The sequence below is a fragment of the Ischnura elegans genome, chromosome 5 (genome assembly GCF_921293095.1).
Source record: "Ischnura elegans chromosome 5, ioIscEleg1.1, whole genome shotgun sequence".
Taxonomy (NCBI): domain Eukaryota; kingdom Metazoa; phylum Arthropoda; class Insecta; order Odonata; family Coenagrionidae; genus Ischnura; species Ischnura elegans.
The window spans coordinates 99787872-99812854 of record NC_060250.1 but is presented as its reverse complement, the minus strand read 5'-3'; the positions used below and the strand labels follow the sequence as shown (position 1 = coordinate 99812854).

General features: G+C 37.7%; 1 protein-coding gene across 1 annotated transcript in view; it reads left to right on the top strand.

Annotated features, from left to right (window-relative positions):
- LOC124159324 (NF-X1-type zinc finger protein NFXL1-like) overlaps positions 1-24983 on the top strand; it is a 30255-nt gene that overhangs the window by 948 nt on the left and 4324 nt on the right. The window contains exons 4-13 of the mRNA XM_046535067.1: positions 1705-1841; positions 2166-2347; positions 4785-4929; positions 6286-6502; positions 8116-8280; positions 14789-14890; positions 16548-16679; positions 17258-17496; positions 18851-19094; positions 20274-20459. Of these exons, the coding sequence (XP_046391023.1) occupies positions 1705-1841; positions 2166-2347; positions 4785-4929; positions 6286-6502; positions 8116-8280; positions 14789-14890; positions 16548-16679; positions 17258-17496; positions 18851-19094; positions 20274-20459 (1749 nt within the window). The remainder of the gene's footprint in view (positions 1-1704; positions 1842-2165; positions 2348-4784; positions 4930-6285; positions 6503-8115; positions 8281-14788; positions 14891-16547; positions 16680-17257; positions 17497-18850; positions 19095-20273; positions 20460-24983) is intronic.

Sequence of the window (24983 nt, the reverse complement as noted above, 5' to 3'; positions counted from 1 at the left end):
TACACACTATGCACAGCCCATCAACAAGTTTTTGTCTAGGCTTTCTTGGGTAGACATGTTACAGTTTAATTAACAAAATTGCAAGAATGAAAAAAACTCCTAAACAATATTATATTCGGTCATTAATGAGATCATCAACTTTGTAGTAGATTTTATGGGTAAAATTTCCTTGATTATGGTCTTAAATATAGAAGAACTATTAATGCATTTCAATTCATTGGGCAATGCATTGTACAGTTTAAGAAAGTCAAAGTCAAAACAACGGAAAGTATTAAAAGAAAATGATAACAGAGTGGAAAATTAGCTGACATTTGCTCAGCCTCTTTAATTACCATCAGGTTAAAGAATTAGAAAAAGAATTGAAAAGTAATACATGATGTACACGATTGCTGTTTCACAGATTGCAGTACTTGTAAACCCATTGCCCAGCTCTGTTCTCAAAGTGCCCTCCTCTCTGCCCTCAGTCGGGGATTTTTGAGGTGTAGTACCAGTAGCTTCTTCGTATAACTTCTTCAGGTTCAGTATACTGTCATGCATCTATCACAGTAGATTGCTTTTTCCTAAATGGTTCTCACATATTCTTGTTGCTGTGTAGACACCAAAACGTTTGGTTGAAATTACCAATTTACTTACTTAAGTACCAAATACCACTGAAGCGGTTAGATTAGGACAGTAATTAACCTTGCTTCAATGAAATAATTGAAGTGAAGTCATACCACACTTAATTGATGGTGAGTGATACAGTCTGATAAGTCTCAATGCACTACTGGTCGTCTCACATGGGAGAAAGTCCTCTCTCGCTCAGCTGTTATTCGTTAGTCTCTGTGGTGCCTTCCTGGCACTAAGCTTCCCGTACCCCGGTGTCTTTGCTCATCCAGTTGGCAATCCCTAGTGGTGGTGCTTCGAACAAGAAGCTCCAATATAACTGCTTTATCCCTCACAAAACAAACTCCTATCTGATTATGGGTCCATATTTAAATGACTTATCAATTACTAAGCCAAGATTTTGGAAATTATTATTTTTTTCATTAAAGCTTCAAGATTTTGCCTGGTTATTACTTATTGGTTCCTCACATTGGTCCCCTCTCCCTATTCCTTATTAGAATTTGAGGTTGCAAATTAAACCACTTTACGATGTTGTAGTACATGAAAAATACATAACACTTTGAACAATGGGCTATGTGGGAATAATAGGTGAACTCCTTATTTTTTGGTTCTCACTGTAATTGCATGTTTTGAATTGATGACAGTTGCAACACTTGAGAAACCTTGGTGGAATCCAGTGGAAATGTTCTAGGAAAGCCCTTTAATCATGTATTTTTTTTATATCTGTGTATTTGTGCATGTCTGCTCATTTCAAATTTTGTTTTTCTGCTTTCAATCGCCCAATCTCAAGCCTTGGAATCCATTTCATTGACAAAGTTAAAGGAACAATAGGAAAGGTGTTGGTTTCTTAAGCTTAGTCATAGTCAGAAGTCTTAATCTGCCACAGGTAGACATGCTAGACTAGAATTTAACTATAAAAGAACTAATTTTTCCTTCTGCAATTAGTACTTAAAGTACTTTAGCATACTCAAATACATACTGCTTAACCAGAAATGCAATTTGAAAAAAAGAATAAAATTAATGATATTCATGAGATATCAGGCATGAACATCTGTGATGTGAAGTATTCTGTTTCACCAAATTTATTTTTTTTTGCAGATTTGGAGTTGTGGACTGTGCTTCTGTTTTTTCCACCTCAACTGTCTTCAGAGATGGGCTCAGGAGAGTATTGCTCACCAGAAGAGAGCCTTGGAGGAACAACCTTTGAATACTACTCCTGATTTCAACTGGAGCTGGTGAGCAAGATTCAATTGTTTTTATTCATAAGTATTGGTTTATGGCATCAAAGTTTTTGATAAAGGAGCATTATAGGTAATTTTCTTCTTTGATAGAAGCCAGTTATTGAAGTTTAGAAAAAAAAACTGTACAAAGGGAAAGATACTTCCATTGTTAAGTTTTCTTTTCAGATTTTAAAATAGTATACAAGGTGTAATAATTGTCACAACAAATATATTGGCCCTTGTAATTACTATTTTCTTGGCTATTTAATTTTTACTTGGATGTGCTGTGGTAAATGGTTGGGGAATTATGTATATTGATATTATATAATTATTTTCCAGCCCAAAATGTCGACATAGCTATGCTGAGTCAGAGATTCCTGTTCGATATGTATGTTTTTGCGGGAAGGAGGAGGACCCTCCTAAATACAATGGATGGAATATACCTCATTCTTGTGGGGAAAACTGTAATCATGAACTCAAGCCTGATTGTGGACATAAATGCATCCTTCTTTGTCATCCTGGTTGGTATTTTCTCCTTGATGACACCCTTTGGTGTTTCTTTAGTATGGTATCCTAATTTTCTGTGACAAATATTGATTTTTTCTATTGTGTTGAAGGTTTTTGTTTTGTTCATTTTCATTGCTCTGGGAAATATCCTCATTGAGGGTCTCAAATTTCAACTTCAAAGTCGTGGTTGGGAAAATCCTTTACCCAGGCTCTACTCAAACCTGTGACCTATGTGTTGGCTGGGAAGGATTTTTCCCCACTGCCACCAAGGACGAGTTGTTCAGTATCAACCCAATAGTTATAGAATAAGATCAACATATTTTCAAATAAAAATGTATGAGCTATTTTTGAAATCTAGGCTTTCTTACTGATGAAAGATATTTATATTCATTATAAAGAAGGAAGTTACTGAAAGATATTTTGGTTATAACCAGGAAACAACCAACCATTTTAGAGTCACAGTTTAATGTTAGTTTATGTTTGTGAAGAAATGGAAATTAGTATTATTAATGAATAATCATTTCCTAATCTGACTGTTTCGATAGCTTTTCATGACTGCTGAACTGCAATATACTCAAGGTTCTGCAATAGAAAATGGCTGTTGTTGCTTTTTATTTGGAATTTGTTGTTTTTATTCATTGTATTATTTTTCATTTTATGCCAATTTAGGTCCACGATGCCAATATTCTCTTCCTACTATACACACTCATACTTGCGTATACTTTTGTTTTATGACTGATTGGATTATTTATCGACAAGGGGAGACCACGTACCTTGCTCCGCATTTTTCAATTTAGAGTTTACAGGAACCTCAAAACTCAAATTCAACTCACCTTTTGGGGGAAGCCCTGAAACATAAGTGCTGTAGCCCACCATTTTACAACCATCACTAAAAGAAATCGTAGAAGCGTTATCAATCATGGGAGCAACTTCAGATTTAATTTTCCTGAAAGAGCAAGTTAGTGCAAGTTATATTAAAAACTCAGTCACCTAATTGGTGTCCCTTTTCTGTTATTAGAAGTTGAAAAAAGTGGCATTTTTCAACAAAAACATTAGCGGAATGATCATTATCATAAGATTTATCAACAAATAAATACAAAATTGCCAAAAAAATCACAATTTTAAAGTTGGTGGTCTTTACCATGTTTACAGGGATTGTTATATGGCTTTCATGTGATTCATGTGTTTGAAAATGTCACTTTTTAGTCAAATGAGTAATTTTTGAACATTTATGAAAAAAAAGTTTTCAAGTGAAAATCATTTTGATAACATTTTTGAAAACTAAAGCAGTGTGTTTATAGCCTCTAAAACTTTTATTAGCTTGGCTCATTTGGTTTAGGTTTTACAGGGGCACAAATGTGGTAGTTTTGAATAATTTGACCGGTGGGCAGAATTTTTGTCTGTGCCTCATTGACTTCAAACACTCATGTCTTTGAAAATACTTGCAATGGGTCTTTAATATTTTGGATTTTTATTAAATAAGGTTGAAACTAACTACAGGGAAAAAATGATCAAAATCTAAGATGGTGGGCATGGGACCCTGTTTGACATGGAATGACTCATTTTCACTTCCAGAAAGCTCAAGCTTGAGTAAAAAATGCGACAGAAAAAATTCTTTTGTTTATATAGAACACTAAGTACTGTTGAAGATATGTATACCATTTAATCAGGAGAAAAATGTATATAATATCTAGTAAAAAAGTGAAACTAATTCAAAATATTATAAACAAACATTTTTATGTGGGATTAAACACAGGATCGATATATCAGCCCCTTGAGTGTTTTAAGGAAAATACTGCAAGCCAATAATTTGGGACCCTGGGCATCTAAGGGTTAAGTGGCAATAAAAATAATTGTGCTCTATGTTGTATTTTATGTTTTTGTTAGATTTATATCTATGAGTTTTGCAAATACATATATTTTTTTATGTAGGTGGAAACCCTGATTTGAATGCATTTGCAGAAAAGGGTGATGCATAATTTCTCTATTTCTAAACGTTGACTTAGCTGTTGTTAACAATGCCGGTGATTGTATCTTCTAATACTAATTATCAAAATTATGCCGGCCTCGGTGGCGGTGGGGTAAAGTCCTCGCATGCCAAACCGTAGGTCGTGGGTTCGAATCCCGCCTGGGTAGGTGATCCCTATCCAGGGCATGGATGTTTGTGTTGTAATTTGTTAATATTGGAAACCCTCGTTGTAAAAGGCCGTTATGTGCTGTTTACGGGGAGTGTGATAAAAAAAAAAAGTTACGCAAACTTTAACTGGCCTAAATTTTATAGCTGTTTGTATTCAAAGTTTTTTCCACAGGGTACCAATTATTAATACATATCCATATTTTGAAAGATTTTATTTGATTTCAAGGTTCAACCAACTTTTTTGAGCTAATACTTAAAGATATTTGTTGTGTTGCAAATTTATCTTGAAACTTATTATTTTCTTTTTCTTGAAGGTCCTTGCCCACCATGCCCTCGTCAAGTGTCTGCTAGCTGTCAGTGTGGATGTCAACCAGAGCGGACTGTGCGTTGCAGTGCTAAAGTATGGTCCTGTGGTCAGCCATGTAGGAAAGTCCTTCCATGCAGTGGCCCATCTCTGAGGTGAGCACTTGGGTGATAGACATCTTTATGCTGTATTCCTCACCCTTTTAAAATGTGCTGGCGTGTACACAAGGGCGGATCCAGGATTTTTTTTCTTGGGAGGCCACAAGGGTCTGTGGCAAGCAAATGGACTTCTCATTTTTCTTCTTTTCAAACAACATACAAATGTTGCTGCATGAAATATTGTCTTTATTTTTATATGAAAGTTATTAATATGAAATGAAATTATTAAGGCTACATAATATACAAAACAAAATGAACATAATTATAACCATACTAAAAATCTTGTCTATTTTTTAAGTGCCTGTGTGGTTATATGCGCCTCCCCTAAATTCGCCAATGGGTGTAGAGAACTGTTCAATTGCAATTTCCTCTCAGTATATGCCTCTGTGCTTAGTGAGTCATGCACTCCTCAATTTTTTGTGCTCTGATATCCTGTTGAGGATTCAGCCTTCTCTGTCTCGGAGCTTGTCCATCCTCAGCCACTCACTGTCACAAAAAATGTCATTTATTGCTTTTGCTGAATGCACTGCGAGTGGTGTGGGTGCAGAGCTGTTGTTTCCCTTGAGGCCAGTGGTGGCTTGTGAGTCAAATGCTGGGAGGGGCACACTCCACTGGGTGGTCAACATTTTTGAAAATTTTGTAAATTTTAGAGAGTTTTTAAAGGAATCTAGAGACCATTATGACTCAGTAATACACAAAACAATCGCTAACACAAAAACACTAACAATAACTGACTCGAATAACTCAACTACAACTAAGCCTATTTACATTAAAACAATTTACACATAATAAGTCAACTAGTCACCAAAACAAGGTATTCTGCAACACTGCAGCACCAAGATTATACGGCCGCCTGCTGGTGCAGCGATGTCAACTAACTAGATACGTCGCTCTGCGCATGCTCGGGCAGCATCCCAAGACTTCCATAAGGCACAAGCTTAGACGCGTCATAGCACCAGCAGTCCCCACCACTACCACTCTTCATGTAACTTCATGGTGATGGATTGGGATGTTCTGGCCAGTGACATCCGCGGCTACAAATGCGAACTTCTCGCACTAATTTTGCGTGTTTTTCCTACGTTTTCGATGTATGCGATTGAAAAACACTTTGGTTAAGAAGATGTATAACACTTTGGTTAATTGAATGGGTATTTAATTTTTTTCCTTTTTCAAATCTATGGGAGGGGTGGCATCTGAGAATCCTTATGGGCAAGCCGCCACTGTCTGAGGCATGCTTTTCGTGATCTCCACATGAACATGGTTCTTGTAAATCTAAAATTAGTATTTTAGATTCAGTCTCCCATATTTTGGGATATAACAGTGCCTGCGATTTGAACTTTAACTTTTTTTCAGGGAGCCTTCTTCAGTAGGAAGGGGCCGTGGAAAGTTATTTAAGGAACTTGATGTCCACAAGGGTCAAGTTGGTGGTGATAGTGAGGTTCACTTGTGTATGGAAATATGCCATGTCGGCCCATGCCCTCCATGCCCAAAGGAAAGCAACCAGCCATGTGACTGTGGTAGATCTACAACTGTGAGACCTTGTTCCAGTTCAAACTGGAAGTGTGATAAGGTATTTATTGAGGACTTTCATTATTGTAGCTGGACTATTTTTAACTTGGACTGTTTGTTAAAGTGTAACATCTCATCCCTGCATTCACATGTACATCCAGAAATTCCCTTTATACCTTCCTTAAGTCCTGCATTGTCTTTCAAATTGGGGGTTCATGATTTTTAAGATCATGCCCTCATTTTGGGGATCTATAACTCTTTCACCCCCAGACTTTTGTCAAATTCAAGTCCAAAATTTTCAATAGTACTTTAAGGAAATTTTTGTATATTTCTTTCAAAAATCACAATAGTCACAGTTAACTGTCTACTAGTATGTGAAAGCATCATCTAGGTTTAGAAACAAATGTCGTCAGTAAAATATTGTCTTTGTCTTTGGATATTGATTCCTTATGGAATAAAAAAATAAAAACCAAATAAGTTTTTAGTTTTGTTTTGCAAAATGTCCAAATTCCGAAGAAATTGTTAAATAATTTATTTATTTACTTTTCATAATCGGCTATGTTTATATGTTTGCATTTATGTTTTCAATGTAATTATCTACAAAGATTAAAATTGGGAAATGATTATTTGAGAAAAGAAAAAAGATTTTTAAAAATCCATTACTTCCGTTCCTGTGCCGCATTTCTGAAGTGGTCTTGTGGCTTATGAAATGCACTGCTGCTACTCTAGTAAACAATGCTTTTGCAAATATGCGAAATGTTTTTCTTTTAAAATATGTATAAGTATTTGTATATATGTGTTGCAAAAATTAGCAATTCGTTACCAAATAAATTTTACAAGTAAGTTAAGAAAAAAAGGAAATTTTAGAAGTGTGACCTACTCATTGAAACACTTTCTTGAGCATTTATCTTGAGAGCAAATTTGTAAAGGCTCATGACTTTAATATGCACGTGATTAAATTAGAACTGTTGGAGTGACCAATGTTTTGCAGATAACTGACATTCTGCTTTTGTTGCCTGCTTCCCCTTGCAAAATCAATTCTTTGGCCCTTGGCAGATAGGTTGCTAGGAGGGGTGTAGGGTAATGGGGGGTATAGGACCAATCAGCTGACCACGTGAGCAACTCGCAAGCACTCGGTGCAGCAGTTAAAGGGAGCATGTGGCCACATTTGATGCTAAAATATTTTATTCCTCGAAAACCATTACCGGGACATAAAAACTGAGTGAACTTTGGGTTTATAGGATTGCCACTTTTCTTTTTAGCCTTTGAAATGATGTCATTTGCCATATCTGAGAAAAATAATAGTCATTGCATTCAGTGCTCTTAGGCCAACTCCAAATGTTAAACAATCATCCTGATTATTGTAGTATATTAATTCCACTCCTGATTACATTTTAAGTTGTTGAAATGAAGAATGCTAGAAAAATTATAAATTAAGCTGCACTCACCCATCGTGCTGAATGCAAACCAAAAAATATTCTAACACCACACCAGAAATGACGCAGTTTACATACAGAAATTCACCAACACACTCTAGACAGTTCAAAAAAAGAGAGATTTAATTAACATCTAGAATGCACAGTGTACAGTCATTTATTGAGAAAATAAGTATATATGTATCTCCAGTGAACTATGCACAAAACACATTCAACCATTGTTCTTTGTTCCATTTAGGTTTGTGGAAAAACCTTGGATTGTGGGCAGCACAAATGCAGTGTCGTGTGCCACAATTCCAAGAGTGGGTGTGAACCCTGTCCTAGGCGTCTTCCTAGACACTGTGCCTGTGGAAAAGCAACATTTCCTGGCCTTACTTGTGGTCCAGGGATAGGAGATGATAAGGTTAGTAACCTTATTGCATTAATTTTCTCATATAAAAGGAATTCTTTATTTTTCCAAGTCCTGTCTCTTCTTTAATTGTTGGGAGAGGAATCCATTGAACAATATTTTAAAAAATTCCGCGATACTGAACAAAAGAAGAGACGTGAAGGCTCACTCCACCTCGGCTTTGAGGAGTGAGATCCTGCGGTTAGCAATAAAATCAACGCTCATTACCCTTATTAGATCTTGATAAGTACAAAAAGAGAGAGATTGAGAAGAAATTGTGTAAGGAATTTGAGGAATTTACCTCCATTCTTGTCAAATACAGTGGAACTTTGATCTATCGTTTTTTCAGGGGGATTGACGAAAAAAAAACGATAAATGCGGGAATGTTTGACCGGGTTGCCTATGTCCCAGGAAATGCTGGATTTTTGCGAATTATGATATTCATTAATGGATTCAAACAAGATTTTAGCTGATTACAAGTATATTACAGTAAACTCTTGATTTTACGAAGTCAGTGGGACCGGAAAATTGGCACTTCGTAAAATCGAGTTTCGTAAATTCAAACCTTTTTCATAAGTCACGAAAAAAATGTTCGCTTTTGTTTCTTCCGCCGTTTTTTGTCTTTAGTTGTCTTATTTAACTGTTTTCGGTGGTTATTCTCGGTATAATTCATAGAAAAGGCTTTTTGCTATCGATTTATGTGATAAATCGTTAAATACCACCATATACCACCATAACATTCCCATTTCTTGATCATACTTCAACATCCACGATCGCTAAAGAAATTCCCGACCAGTTTAGAAAACGTACTCAAATAATGAACTGCAATGTTTATTATAAGAATTTAATGTTATAAATTTGTGGTTAGGAGCCAATAGCTACTATTAAGTATGCAAAAGATAGATATTTGTTTCTGACACCCACGGAATTTTAGCGGCAGCCGGCCTTACCGCCATTTATGTCGCCCTCTATCGCTCAGTGACGAGAAAAAAAGAAAAACAAGGGTCTTACCCCGTTTCCAAAATAACCTTCGTAAGTTAATATTTCGAGTTACTTCGTATTTTCAGCAGAATGTGCTCTTATTTCCACTGAGATTCAATTACGATCGTAAATAGCGTAGGATGTGATTATCGCTTCCGGCGAATATTTGAAGTAAATTCTGTTTGAGTTCTCCGTCCGACTACTGTGTTCCATCATCTTCGCAGACGTTGCCATAAAAGACTTAATTCTTCATCAGGACCATATTCTTCATACCGGGTGTGAGGTGACCTGTTCATATAGTATGTTTCTCTCCTTTTATGCCGACTGGAGCAAGGTTCCAACCGGAAAATGACAGGAGAAACATCTTACAGTATCGGAGAAATAGAGATAGAAACGTTATTATCCACATTGATTGTTTTCCTTCAAGAGACGTTTTATCATTTCTCAACGTGGTTAAGTATTAGTTCACTAGCGTGAATTCCCAAAAAATGACATGCAAAAGCTGTACCGTCACCTCATTTAGTTTTCGTGTTCCTTTCTCCGCCGTATTGAAAGTTATGCAAAGGATCATTGACATAGAGAAAAGATTTTCTTAGTTTTAGCACTAAAAAATAGTCGCGCCATAATCGTAAATAAATATAGTGTGGAAAGAGCAAAGAAAATAATTTCAATTGAAAAGTCAGCTGAAAAGAAGAGAGACAATTATAAGCGTGGCACCATTTTCCCGATAGTGGAAGATACTTCTTCAGTCTCTCTCCGGTTAATAACTTCCCCCCCATTGCAGGTAAAGATGAACCATGCCCTTCTCCACAATCGGGGAACGTTCCCAGTGGGTGGGGTGAATAAGAGTGGGATGGGGATTGCCTGAGGGAAGAAGTGTGGTCAGCATAAGGACTGGTGAAGGGGGCAGGAGAAAGAAGGGTGGGGAAATGGCCTTGAGCTCTGCCTCAGTCTACTTTTGGGGGCCGTATTTTTTTGCGACGCACACAAGCTCAGTCACCTTAGGGAGGGAGTGAATGGGAAATGCTGGGGAAGGAGGGGTTTGGGAAGCATAAGGTGGGTGTCAGCAAGATCAGCCAAAGGCTGCAGGAGGGAGTAAACAATGGCTTTGGAAAGAAAGAACCCCAGCATGGGAGAACGGGGAAGCGCGTGAGAAGAAAGTTCATGGTTAGACTTGGAAGTGCGTCTTCATTACGAGAAGCTTGAAATATAAATTGGCGGTAAATAGAGCCCAATACTTAAGATATTTAAGTCGTTTATTCACAAAGGCCAATATATACACGAAAAGATATTATGGCGCGGATTGCATGTATCAACGTCCATTTTGGGATGTTATAAATTTCTGTTCCCATTTATAAAAGTAGCAAATAGATTTGAAAGAATGATAATCATGAATAAAAATATCTAAATCGATATCCAAACGCACATGAGCAAAATAGATGAATGTATACATACCGATCCATCGCAAGTAATACCGCACAAGCTTCTTCCGGTACAGGATTTTAAAATCCTGGATAATGCCTTGGTCCAAGGGCTGGGACTTGCTAGTCGAGTTCGGGGGTAAAAAGAGGACTCGAACATTAGCCAATTTTAGATCTTCCACGAATTTATGGACGGTGGCATTATCCATTATTAAAACAATTTTGCGGTTCTCTCCAGCAATTTTTCTCTGTAGACGTATAACCATTTGCTGGAAAATTTCTCGGGTCATCCAGCTGTTTTTATTTGCATGGTAAAAAGCTGGGAGGGCTTCCAATTTTACATGTTTTAAGCACCGTGGCCTTTCAAATTTCCCAATGACATTATTTGCTTATTTTGTCCGTGCCCGTTTGGTTGACGCACAGCCCCACAGTAACACGCACTTTACTCTTTTTCCCCCCATGGCACCATTTCCCTTTGAAACCCAGGGTTGCGTCAGGTAATGCATTAAAAAATAGCCCAGTTTCAGGGGCCAGCGAGGGTGAGCTCGTCGAGGAAAGGGTCCCGGATTAGGGACCCTTCGAAGTGCTTCGGCGAAAAGTAGTCAAGTAGTCTTCGAAGTACGTTCACAGCAGTGCAAAGGGTTAATTAGGGGTGTACGAAATACTCCGCGCGACCTTCCTGACATGTTAAACTACGAATTATTGTCGATGCTATGTTTACGAACAGGCACGTAAATAGGGGCATAATGTCAGCCGCGTTATTTTAACTGAACTCCTACTCCCCCTAAATTCCCACAGTGAGGTTTTTGGCGACCCATTTCTCTCCAAAGTTGCATTATCATTTACGATTTCGCACTTTTGATGGACCACAGTTGAAAGCGCTGATTTTTTAGCTACTTACGCCGGCGTAACTAGTTTTGTTGACAAATTTTTCGCCGTAGTTCGTATAAACGAATGCCATTTGCTCCTAGGGACCGAGCCGAGGTTCGTAAATTCAAAAAATTTCGTATAATCGAAACTTCGTGTAATCGAATAGCGCCATGTATTTAGCATAGGCTTTTCGCCGGGACCGCAATATCACTTCGTATAATCGAAAACTTCGTAAAATCCTGCTTCGTAAAATCAAGAGTTTACTGTATTACTTTATAGAAACACTTAGGTCATATTGTTGATTCGTCTTATATCTCTTTCAAATATCCTAGAGGAACACGCCACCTTGCTAAAAAATGTTTGCACTCCACTTGGAATTTTCACTGCTATTATGGATTTCTGTCTGACTTAAAAATTCTTATACATCAAATGCCATTTCAAGTACACGTATTTACGAGAGCAATGTGCATGTTATGCCGAAAACAACCGCTTTCGCCGACCCAGTGATTGGTTGTGAGATGGAGATCAAAAAGGCCAAAAATAGTTAATTATTTGAAATGTTCCTTTCTAACAATTAAATTTTTAATATGATTGAGGCAATGTATAAAGCATTAACAATGTTGCATTAATTGTCAGCGGCACGCCCACCTGATCCTCGGCTTCATCCCACTTACTATTTTTGCCAGGTATCTTGCTCTACCCCCACCCCTGCCGTCATGTGCTAGCGGACAACCCGAGGCTCTCTGCAATATTCACGTGCTTCTATCCCAGATTATTTTCTTCATCTTCAATTATTTTCAGTCCATCTTTTAAAGTTATCACTTGTTTCTATGGAAGGGCCATGGTCCGAAGATGAACAAAAATAAAACTTATAAAAAGTGAAACCGGACTTTATTGAACCCATACAGAAAACACTCGCTTATTTTAAGTCAACTCACCCTGGAAAGTATGGAACCACTCATACGAGGTGAAGTTCGGAACTGAATCTCATAAGGCGTAAGCAGAGTTTACTGCAGAGGGTGGAGCATGACCATATGACTGCGCAATGAAATTTTTTGTCCTATAGAGAAGGCAATTTACCCACTAATTTCTATCAATTAGTACCGTAGCTCTAGATGAGCAGATGAATTCAGATAGCTAGTCGGGAGAAACAAAATATCATGAGAAGGCATCGCTTTGTTAGCAACTCTGACAAGTGAGACTTGTAGCATAACTCGTAAATTGTCACCTGATGCCCTGTTTTAGAAAAAAATGCCGCGTCAATTGCTGAGAAGCTCACAATCAGCTGCGAGGATATCGAGATTGGCCAGAAATCACCATCGTATTATTCCAACTATTTCCTTGCTTAAATAACATCAGAAATACGTCGTGTTTGGTCTCATTCTTTTTTGAATCACGTGTATATTACTAATATTTCAATCTAATAAAAGTATAATACCAATTGCCGAAATTCATTGTTAGACAAATACAGTGGAACCTCGTTAAAGCGAGTACGGGCTATAGCGACACCCCCGCTATTACGAGAGATAGCCGATGCACCGTCAATTGACCCTATAATAAGCGTGTTAAAAAATTCGTTTTTACGAGACCCTTTCGGTGTTGGCTCTCGCCATAGCGAGGGTTTCACCGCCGGAAGACTTTCATCAAGACTCCTTAACCTCTGTAATTGCTAGCGATCGGTTAGAAATGAAGTTAATGGAGTGCTCAGTCTCAAATTTATGTGGTAAACTGTCGTTCGGTAAATATAATGATTGACAAAACAATGCTTTGCATGATTTTTATTCAGTGCGGCGCTTATAAATTGTTTGAATAGTTAGTCGTTATTTGAGTAAGGAAATTTAGTGATGCAAAAAAAAATCGCCTTTCGTCTGGATTTATGCTTACGTTTATCGGATAGATGTTTATCTGTCGCCGCACCACTCCTGTTCCTGTATATCTGTTCGCAACAGGTATATTGGCTATTATTTGCTCCACCTCCGGTAAAGCGACAATTCGCTATAGCGAGTGTTTATTAGTGCACCGTGGGGTGTCGTTATATCGAGGTTGCACTGTAGGTGATTCATAGGCTGAAAAAATTCTGTGGGCGAGAATCGGAGAGACGTGAAACACGATTCTATTGTTCTCGTGTAACTTGATAATAATTTCTTTCGAAGCTAAGGTCTTCGTAGAACGATCCCTGTGCGAGCTGGGACCTTTTTTTTGTTTCCGAGAAGAGGAAAGCTTCAGAGGGGGGAGGCAAGTGCTGAATGGAGGGGGATAGCGGATCTTGGGAAATGCGCTAATGTAACTATCCCATGGCACTCAGCTTCTCCCTATAGTATTTCAATCTCCTCGGGAAGATTCAAACTAAGTGTCTGTTGTTATTAGCCACAAATAACACGTTGTAAACACTTCGTCTCATTTTCGTCAAACGATGGATGTGGGAAAATTATAGGACTGGACTGCGATCTTCAAACGATCAATGCGGGAAAATGATACTTCGGGGAACGATGGATGCGGGAAAAAATTACATTGTCTTTATGGAACTTTATTTGGGACCAGAAAAGGCGAATGATGAATGTGGGAACGATAGATCGGGGTTCCACTGTAATCAAGGAATATTTCTATGTATTTGTTAATGAATGTATGTACATATGTATTTACATTATGCTGTACATTGGGTGCAATTATTTCTTTGAATAAATGAAATGTATGTTTATGAATGGATAAGATGATCACTGTGTTTTTTTTTCAATTGAAATTTCTTGTGTATTATTGATGGGCATGTGTCATCATTGAAAGATTGTGTATAAGGTTAGATCGATCAAGGTAACCAGTAGAAGGGTGGGAATGGTTTTCATTAACTTTTCTTTCAATTACAACTCTCATGAGAATCTTTATTTCAAATCCCTAACTTAACCATGTGGTAATATGTCCACATAACAAGGCAAGCTAGATTGTGGTTAGAATCCACCTTTTAAATCTAGTGTGCAAGTCAATCTGCAGCTAGAATCGAGCTTGCTGTTGTTGGAAGTTGAGGTTAGGATCCAGCGTGTTATCTATGTCAATTGGTGAAATAGTTTTTTTATTTTTCAGATTTTTGTGGTTTATTAAAAAATCCTGACTTGATTCAAAATGAAAATTTCAAATAAAATACTAAGCATTTCTTAATTTTATTTTGGAAAACCATAAAGAATTACATTTGTTATACTGAAAATAGTTTTAAATTAATATTTTGAAGTAAATATTTATTTCACTATTTCTCTTTTCAGTCATCGGAGCCAGTCCCTACTTGTGGTGATACTTGCGGACGAATGCTCTCTTGCGCAGTGCACACATGTGCACGACGGTGTCATAGAGATGATTGTGGAGCTGTAAGTTCTTTTAGTTTAATAGAATGACCATATTTTAAATATCCCAGTTAAATATTACAGTTACTATCAACTACTTCAGCTGTTTCTGGCAACCTCACCTATTCTTGTTTTTGCTGTATTTTAGTATAAAAATAGCAATTATAATTACATTTATTGGGAGTACGGTGGCCTATTGGGTAGAGATCTTAGCTGGTGATCCTACCGGAGGTCACTGGGTCAAATCTTTGGTGAACCCTTCGGTTATCCCCAAACGAACATCCTCCAATTATGAGGTGGCCCACTCAGCCCAAGCATGTGAAATTCACATTCCCTAGGCTTATATCAGGGTGAGCTCCACCCTCCCCTATCCAATCCAACCTATTGGTTGAATCACTCGGTGAGCGAAATCTCTCTGCTATGTAGGGGCTCTGCAAGTCTTGAATTTTTGAGATCTGGGCTTTGCCCTCGGCAAAGGGCCTACTAATAATGGACACACAAAAATGGCACGTATAAATATAGGCCATTTCTAGCACATGCCCAAAAAGTAAAAACAAGAAATTTATGTGTCAATTTAGGCCTAGTCTAGCTGTCCTGATTATGTTGCTGCAAAGGCTTCTGCGGTGCGCTGGTAATGTAGGCTGCATTTTCCGGGTTTCATCGCATTGTGGTTGTGTGGTTGTTCTGGGTTTCACACAACCACGACGCGGTGAAACACAGAAAATGCAGCCTACATTGTCGTGATTGCATTACAAGGTTTCCATGATGAAAATTCTGGCCTAGCTCATAGATATCTTGTCGTCTCCAATGCTGGCACAGAAGTGACTGAGGATTATTCAATGGACACACTAGGGATGCCTCTCTCCACAATGGAGCATGTATTTAAATACTCTTCCCAACTTTCCCCTTCCTTCTCGTCTTTTGATGTGGAATTTGATGTCGTCATTCCTCATATGTTCGGGAGTCGCCTTGTAGAGTTACCTTGTATCATTTAGGAGCCAAGCAGATAAACTGTTTTCATTGATTTTTCTTCTAGTGTTTAACTCAACCTTTTACAGAAAAAAAGTACAAATATATTTCATATATGTATTAAAAAAAATGATTTATTAATCGTGGTGGGATAATGTACTATATTTTATTGGTAAAACTGCATTCGATTTGTCTTTAAAATGATTAAAAGTGATTCACTGATGTTAAAATGATTAGTTTTGGTTGCCTATATGTTTCACTAAATCTTGAATGTATTTTATAAAATGCATGTAAATAACAATTAGTTTGATGTTAGCTAAATATAACATATATTTGTACTTATAAAGCAATTAAATGGTGGCAAAAGGTGCAGAGGAAGCATGACACAGGAACCAAAGAAAAAATTTCCTAGAAAATAATCATGATTGGATTGTATCTCATTTAATTATCCATGTGGGCTTTCCCCTCCATTAGGTCAGATATTTGAAGCCATGCTGTATGGTGTAACCCCTCTTTTGCACTTGAGTGGGGAATGGAGGAAAAAGGCTTACTTATTGGAAAATGATATCTAGGGTTAACATAACTTCCATTAAGTAAACCCTGAGCATTGGTCCTACAACTTCCTCTGTATATCACCTGTAATTATGGTTGTACTTTTAGAGTGAAAATAAATTGAAAAATGTCTTGTCTATCATTCTTTCCTAATTCATAGTGCTTGCAAATGAGAGTTCAGACATGTCGTTGCGGCCAATATTCAAAGGAGCTTCCTTGCCAAAAAGAATTTCTTTGTGAAAACAAGTGTAGAAGAACAAGGAACTGCTTACGTCATCCTTGCAGCCGAAAGGTTTGTATTTATCAGAAAGTCATTCCATCCTTCATATTTATTATTGTGTGTAATTTTTTAGTAATTTATAACTAGGTGCTTTTTTATAATGTAGGATAATACTTTGCAGATCTGGCATAGGGCATTTTTTGTAGTTAGCTTGTAATTTTACTTTGCTGTATGTAAATGCTATATTCTTTTTAAAAACCTGTTTTTTTTATTTAAATCAAAGTTCATCATTAGAAATTACTATTTAAGCTGACTGAGTTCTTGGTTCAACTGGTTTTTATTTTGGAAAATGGAAACTGAACGAAAATAAAAACCCCTGGAGTTGTTAGCATCATTATTATCAATTTCACTACGTTTATGTAAAAGTGTAGCTAACATGTAATGAATTATAATGAATGCAAAGTGAAAATAAAGAACATGAAACCCTGCTTTAGGGAAAAGCTCTATGCTGTGAAAAATTAGTGGACTTACTTTTTGGTTGAAATGGGTAGTTCATTCTATCTTTTGCTATTTAATTTTGGATATTTCATTTAATTGTTGCTGCTACTTATTAAGACTCCAGTTACTACATAATTTAGTGGTTTCTATAGTGTTGTGATGGCCGCTGCCCACCTTGTGACAAAATCTGCTCGCGAACTTTATCCTGCGGGCAACATCGTTGCCAAGCTCCATGCCACCGTGGACCATGTTACCCGTGCCCATTGATGGTGGCAATTTCATGCCCCTGCCAGGCTACTTCTGTAAAAGTTCCATGTGGCCAGGAACGTCGAATCAAGGGCGATGCCAAAAGGGGAAGAGGTGTTGTGGTTAAGTGCCGGAAGCCATGCAAGTAGGTTTACTCTTCATGACAGAATGAAACTCTTCTGTCTTTTAACATTGTTGTAAATCATTTTGACATGGATTTATTAAAGCCTTTTGATTGCCATGCAGAATCACTTCAATTCATGCAAATACTCCCGAATGAAAAATGTCTAAAAAACCATAATTATTCCTTATAATTTGTGGAAGATATTACTGGATTTAGAAAAAAATTTCTTTTTTATAATTAGCATACATGTAAGAAGTTAATAAAATTACTATTTGGAAATGATTCTGCACTAACAGAGACTTTAGAGTCAATTAGGGTGGTAGAGCCACTGTAACTAAAATGTTGAGTGTAACTGTGAGTGTTGAAGATGTAACATTTGCTGGAATTTGAAGCTGTAACATGACTTTTGAAAACTCATTTGATGATACTCCTTGGTATTGATGCAGTGTTGTGGTAGATGGAAAAAGCTATGAATCAGAGGGTAAAAATGGAGATAGAAATATAACTGTATTTCACTTTAATATCGGCGGTAAATGCAGAAGAGGAAGCTAAGTGGAGCATGACCCTCTATGCCAATCTATACCTTTCCATGTAGAAGCTACTTTACCAACTTAATGCTAGTGTCAAAAACCTTTGGATACAGCTGTTGTTACTTCCTTTGCATTAATTTTTATTGAAATTTCTTAGTATTAATACTTTTGATACAATGAATTTTCCCAAAAGGTGTTTTAAAACCAACCTTAGTTGACATTTTGATTCAAATATAAGACTGATTTTTAAATAGAAAGTTAAGACATGTTTTTTTTAGTAGAAAGTTATATTTTTGTTTTCTTTTTCTGAACAAAGAATTATTGTTTGAAAAGACGAATTGCTCTGATCAATAATAGAAATTCGATTATAACATGTGCATATTTATATATTTGATGTAGTCTAATAAGCTTCACAGTAGTGAAAATTTACAGTGGAATCATATGGAACCATGCTTTGATTCTGTCAGTTTAGGAAATCACTAATGAATTTTCATATCTGCTCTACTTGTATGATATATTCTATATCTAATCAATTCTAATTTCTTAAAGTTTCATTGGAGCCAATATTGATTTTGATAATTTCATTTAAGTCTTTTCAACTCCTAATGCATGAAAAAATGTGAGTTTTGTGAAGTTGATGAATATTCAACTCCTTGACCTCCTAATTCCTTGACATGAGTATATTACAAATCCTATCAACTAAAATTTAGTTGCTTGACAGTGAGTTAAATGTCAAAACTGGTCGCAGCTTCTAGCTAAAAGTGTTAGAATTCTGTGGTTGTTATGAATTCTTTTGCACTAATTTTTTGTTTTGGATGGCTCATAATGTGTGACTCCAAATTCAGGAGGCCATCTGAATGTCAGCATCCCCGGAAGCCCCACAGTTGTCACTCTGGAGATTGCCCTCCATGCCGTGAGATGTGCAACATTGTCAGAAAGGAAGGATGTAGCCATGCATGCACTGCCATTTGTCACACCTCTGTGTGGGTTAAGGAGGATGTTGGTCCGAAGAAGAAGCCTGAGGGGCCGTGGGAAAAACCACCAGAGCCAAAGATGGTGAAGAAGTGCCTTCCATGTCCTCCTTGCACTGTAAGTTGTCAAAAGAGGGCATAATAAGGTATCTTGGTTGGATAGCTTTAGTTATACCACTTATTTTATCGTTTTTTTAGAGGGCGTAATGTTTTTGTATCTAGTTGTTGCTTCAAAGTGAACAAATACCGATTATATTTTTATAGTACATAGCATATACCAACTCAAATTCATCTTCAGGATGTATTAGAGAACTAGAATATGCTGACTTACATTATCTCATTTGTATGCAAATATTTTTGTCTGCACTCGCTGCAATTATTACTTACCTTGAGAGCCTCTTTATAAGGTTGGAGGAAGTGATTTGACGAGAGGGTGGTGGATGAAATGTTTTGGTAAAGAGCAACACTACTACTGTATGTATAGTAAAATCACCATGTAATGAATTTATTGGGATTGGAAGAATCATTACTTTGTTGCGGGGGCTTTTGTTGTATGGAGGTGATATGTGGGTTGCATCTTACCAGAGGCTTACAAGTATTCTGAATGTTATACAATGCAAGTTAGGTGATCTTGATTCATTCACCATGGAAAACCTTCCTGTAGTGAATATAAGCAATAATTACTTAACATCAAATACCACGTATGGCAAATTTGAGAAAAAACATTCTTATTCAAAATAGGTGAGTAGCGGGTTGCCTACTCCTGGTGCAAGCTGCCGATCTCCGGACACTCATTCAAAAAAATCTACTTAACTTTCACAGTCATATGTAGAATTTTTGTATTTAGAGATGTTTGTTACAGAAGGTTTTTTTACATTGACCATTGGAAGGGTCCGGAATCAGGCTATGACTACGAAAAAAGAAGGTTTTCCTAAAATTTCTTTGTGTGGGGGTTTGATTTATATTGGTTTTACTATGATATGTTATGTTACATCAATAACTAAGAACAGAAATACTTAAATAAGCATTAAAATTTAACTTTGAAACACTATATTTTTAATAATAAGTAAACATAAACAAATGCATACAGTTTATCTAAAAAATCGCATTTCTTTCTAAACCATGCTTTCATTTTTCAAGATATGGAATGCTATGAAATTATTTATCCAAGCATCCTAATCTCAATGCATTTAAATCAATGCATGAAGTAAATAATGTTTTTTTACTATGTTAATCCATCTTATACATACATACTTATTTCCGTGTTGTATTTGCAATTTTCTTTTGCAATTTTCAGGCTGGTGTTGAAGTTGATTGCCTGGGTGGGCATGAAAGAAGCTCACAGCCATGCCATTCTGCTGCCCCTTACTCCTGTGGACGGGAGTGTGGGCGTGTGCTCCCCTGTGAATCACACTTCTGCACATTTCCTTGCCATCATGTCAAAGGGTCATCCACCTTACAAGATTCGAGCATCAGTGGACATGTTAGTAATACCTATTTTATTTTGATAGCTGTGTTTTCAATTATATATATGAGCTTGAAGTGCATGTGGAAATTGATGATGATATTATTGATATTTCCATTTTCATTCTATCATTTAAACCAATTCAAACCTTGTGAATGTCAAATTTGAAGTGTTTACGTGATAAAATGGACCATTATTGATCCACATACTTAGGATCATTTGGTGGTCGGGAATGGAATATTGGTGGAGCTTGGGTTTACATCACTTCTCCTTAATAATTCTTAATTTGCTTTCCAACCACATAGTGTTTATTTCATGTATATATTTTCTTAAAAACTCCTCTTAAATTGATAACAGAGTAAAGGTAACCGGTGTATAGCCTTTTGAAAATGAATAATTTAGGTATGTGTGAGTACAGGGTTCCCACTCAACCGTGAAAACCTTAAAACCGTGAATTAGCCGTGAATTTCGTCTACCGTGAAAAAACCTGGAAAAAGCCGTGAATTTCGTCCTATAACCTTAAAAATCTCTCAATCTTGATAATAATACCTTCCCAGAAATTTTCAACTTCGTTCGTGGCGAGCGCACTTCTATTAATTGTGGCGAGCATCGTCGCATGGGTCAGAAAAGCGTGGGAACGAATGTTGCCTGAAGAAAAAAAACATCTTTTCCCAGCGCAGGCCTTTTCTCTCCCCCCTCCTGAAATATGACACCACTTCTCATCAGCTTGTTTACTTTCCTCGACTGGCTTGGTTTCCCCTCCCTCGGTCACTGCTTAGTCCCCTTCCACCCAATTAGGCTTCCCACTGGCTGCAGCGACCACTTTCAAAACTAAATCTAGATGGCATTTGTTTCGAAAAATTTGAACGTTTATTCAACACCCTCAAACCTGTGATTGGAAGACCGCTAACCTGGACAACCTGCTATGCGCTGTGGACACTATGCTCCTTGCGTTTGAACCGGGCGACAGCGACCTTTCGGCGCGACGCGACGTTACTAATTCTCGCGCGTTGCGGCCTGAAAACGAGAGAAGATTTCCGCTTATGGCAACACAGCATTACACGATCTTCGCATGCGTCGACCTGGGCCTTGCCAGTTTTACGTCGCAACCGTAAAGTTTGTGTGGAAATATTGGACGAGTGATAAAGTAAAGTGAAAATGAAAATAACATGTTTCAGCAGGTATTTATTATGTCTTTATATATGTATTTCAAACCAAGTGAATTATAATGTACCTATTTGCACCTATCTAAGACAAGTTTTTTTTTCCTCCTAACTCCTGCAGAAAAGAGAACTTACAATCGAATGCAAAATTCTCGACGTCAATCGGGTTGCATAATTTTCGTCGGAAAAAATTATCGATACCTGAGGTTGCAACCTAATATATATAGCTATACAATGAAAAATCAACGTCAAAAATAACTTAACAGTAATTTAGCTTATTTAATTTTGTGTTTAAGTGAAAAACTATTGCCATTTTAGGCAGCAGGTAAAGCGTGCGTGCCAATCAATCGCCGGGTGCACTTCTGCCGTGTCCGCGAGATCGCCTGCTTTCCCCCTGGGTTCGGCTCCATTCAAGTTAGAGCTTGATCAACTTACAAAATTTTTGTGTGATTGATTACAATTTACCTAAATTTTAACCAGAGGCGGATCCAGGATTTCTTTCTGGGGAGTGGGGAGCACAAGCAAAGCCGTATCCAGGATTTTGTTCTGGGGGGGCACAAGGATACCTCATGATACAAAACGAGCGCAATGATAATGTGACCGCATTCAAAATCTTGCATATTTTTTAAGTGACTGGGGGGTATGTGCCCCCTTGCCCCTCCCTAGATCCGCCTAGGATCGTAACGTTAAAGCTTCAATGCCGTCGCGATATAAACTGCTACAAAGTCGTTCCATTTTTCCCAGAACAACAGTATGAAGGGAACATGATTTGCCTCTGATTAGAGAGATCGATTCAGTTTTGGTTTCAGAGTATTACGGTAGCAGAGAAGTTTGCACTGCCGCTTTCAAAAGAAAAGTTATACGGTGGAACCTCGATCTATCGTTCCCGCATTGATTGTTCGCCGTTTCTGATCCCAAATAAAGTTCCTTATAGACAAAGTAATTTTTTCCCGCATCTATCGTTCCCCGAAGTATCGTTTCTTGCATTGATCGTTTGAAGATCGTGGTTCCGACGCATAATTTTCCCGCATCCATCGTTAGACGAAAATGAGACGAAATAAATACAATGTCTAATTTTTGGCTAATAACGAAAAGCAGATAGTTGGAATCTTCCCCAAGAGATGGAACTACCATTGGGAGAAGCTCAGTGCCGTGGGAAAGTAACATTAGCGCATTTCCCAAGATCCGTTATCCCCCTCCATTCGCCTCCCCCCTTCTGACGCTTTCCTCTTCTTCAAAATAAAAAAAGGCCCCAGCTCGCGCAGGGATTGTATTACCTTAGCTTCGAAAAAAATATCGAGTTACACGAGAACAATAGAAACGTGTTTCGCGCTCCCCCCTCTTCTCACCCACTGACCTTTTTCAGCCTAACTCCTTCAAAGTTCCCAGTTCCTGGAGGTCAACTGCTGCATGAGTCCCCTATCAGCCCAAAAGGTATCTAACAATGATATTCAGCTTTTGCTATTATGCTTTTATTAGATTGAAATGTTAGTCATTTGCACGTAATTAAAAGAAAAACGAGACCAAACACGACGTATTTTAAGCAAGGAAATAGATGAAAAAATACAATGGTGCTTTTTGGCGAAACGCGATATTGTCGTAGCTGAGCTTCTCGGCAGTTAATTCGGCATTTTGTTTCGGAAACATGATATCAGGTTGTTATCAGTTATCAATTTACGAGCTATACTATAAGTCTCACTTGTCAGAGTTACTGACGAAGGGATATCTTCTCAGGATTTTTGTTTCTCCCTACTAACAATCCGAATTCATCCGCTCATCTGGCGCTACGATAGTTAGAAAAGAATGGGTATCTTTAGGGTAAAAAATTTGATGGCGCAGTCATATGGTCACGCTTCGCCCTCTGCAGTATGCTCTGCGTACCCCCGTACGCGATAGCATCAGTTCTGAACTTCACCTCGTACGAGTGGTTCCCTACTTTCGAGGGTGGCTGGACTTCGAACCACCGAGTGCTTTCCATGTGGGTTTAATAAAGTCAGGTTTCATTTTCACTAGTTTAATTTTATTCGTCTTCGGACCTTGGCCACTCCGAAGAAACTATTGAGAACTTTAAGAGATGGACTGAAAATAATTGAACACGAAGAAAAGAATCCGGGCTAGATGCGCGTGAATATTGCTGAGCGCCTTGGGTTGTCCGCTAGCACATGATGGTAGGGGTGGGGGTAGAGTGAGCTACCTGGAGAAAACAAGTAGAGATATGAAGGCGAAGATCCAGGTGGGCGTGCCGCTGACGATTAACGCAACATTGTTCACGCTTTACACACTACCTCAATTGTATTAAAAATATATTCATTGGACAGGAACAATTCAAGTAATTGACTATTTTTGGCCTTCGTGATCCATCTCACAACCAGTCACTGCACTGGCGAATGCGGTTGTTTTAGGCACAACATGCACATTGCTCTCGTGAATACGTGTACTGGAAATGGTGTTTGATGGATAAGAATTTTTACATCTGACTGAAATCCATAATAGCAGTGTAAATGCCGAGTGGAGAGCAAACATTCAGAATTTCGAAAGAGACATGGGTCGATCAACAATATGACCTATGTGTCTTGATAAAGTACTACTATTCCTGTTATTATCTAAAATATAGTTTGAAACCTTTAATGAATATCTTAATTACTCGCCAAAATCCTGCGTTTCCTGGGACATAGGCAACGTAGCAAAAATATAAAGCATTGATCGTTTTTCCGCATTCATTTTATAATCGTATCGTTATTAGGAAATAAAATTTCCCCTAGTGGAGTTCCAAAAAAGGAGGGTAGTCTTAGAATCGTGTTCGTCTTAGATTCGTGCTAATATGGTGTATGAAAGTGTTTTTCGATTTATTATGTTTTATACACAATTTTCATAAAATATTTTCCGTTAAATAAGAAAGAATTAATTTATTATATTCTATAAACAATTTAAATAAAATATTTTCCGTTAAATAAGAAAGATTGGGGTGGGAGAAATTCGGTTACTGTGCAGTAATAACAACGTGCGCAAAAAACAATCTCTCGGCGAGGAATTAAAAAAGGACCTCGGGTGTCCGGACGGAAGGAGGTCCGAAGGGTATTCGGCGTCCAGGCAGGAGCGCGGTTGGGCTGGTCCTTTTGTCGGGCCTGAATTTTGCTAACGATAGATCACGTCATAACAGATATCACTTTTTATTGCGGCGTTAACATTCACAGCGTTTGCCGCGTACGTTAATTTTCTGTTGATATACGGCCAGTGATTTTCTTATTGTTGGCTTATTAACTGACCGTGAATTTAGCGAAATTGTGACCGTGAAAACCTGAAAAAAACCGTGAAAACGTGAAAAATTACCGTGAAAACCTGGAAAAAGCCGTGAATTTCATTGGTCAGGTAGAGTGGG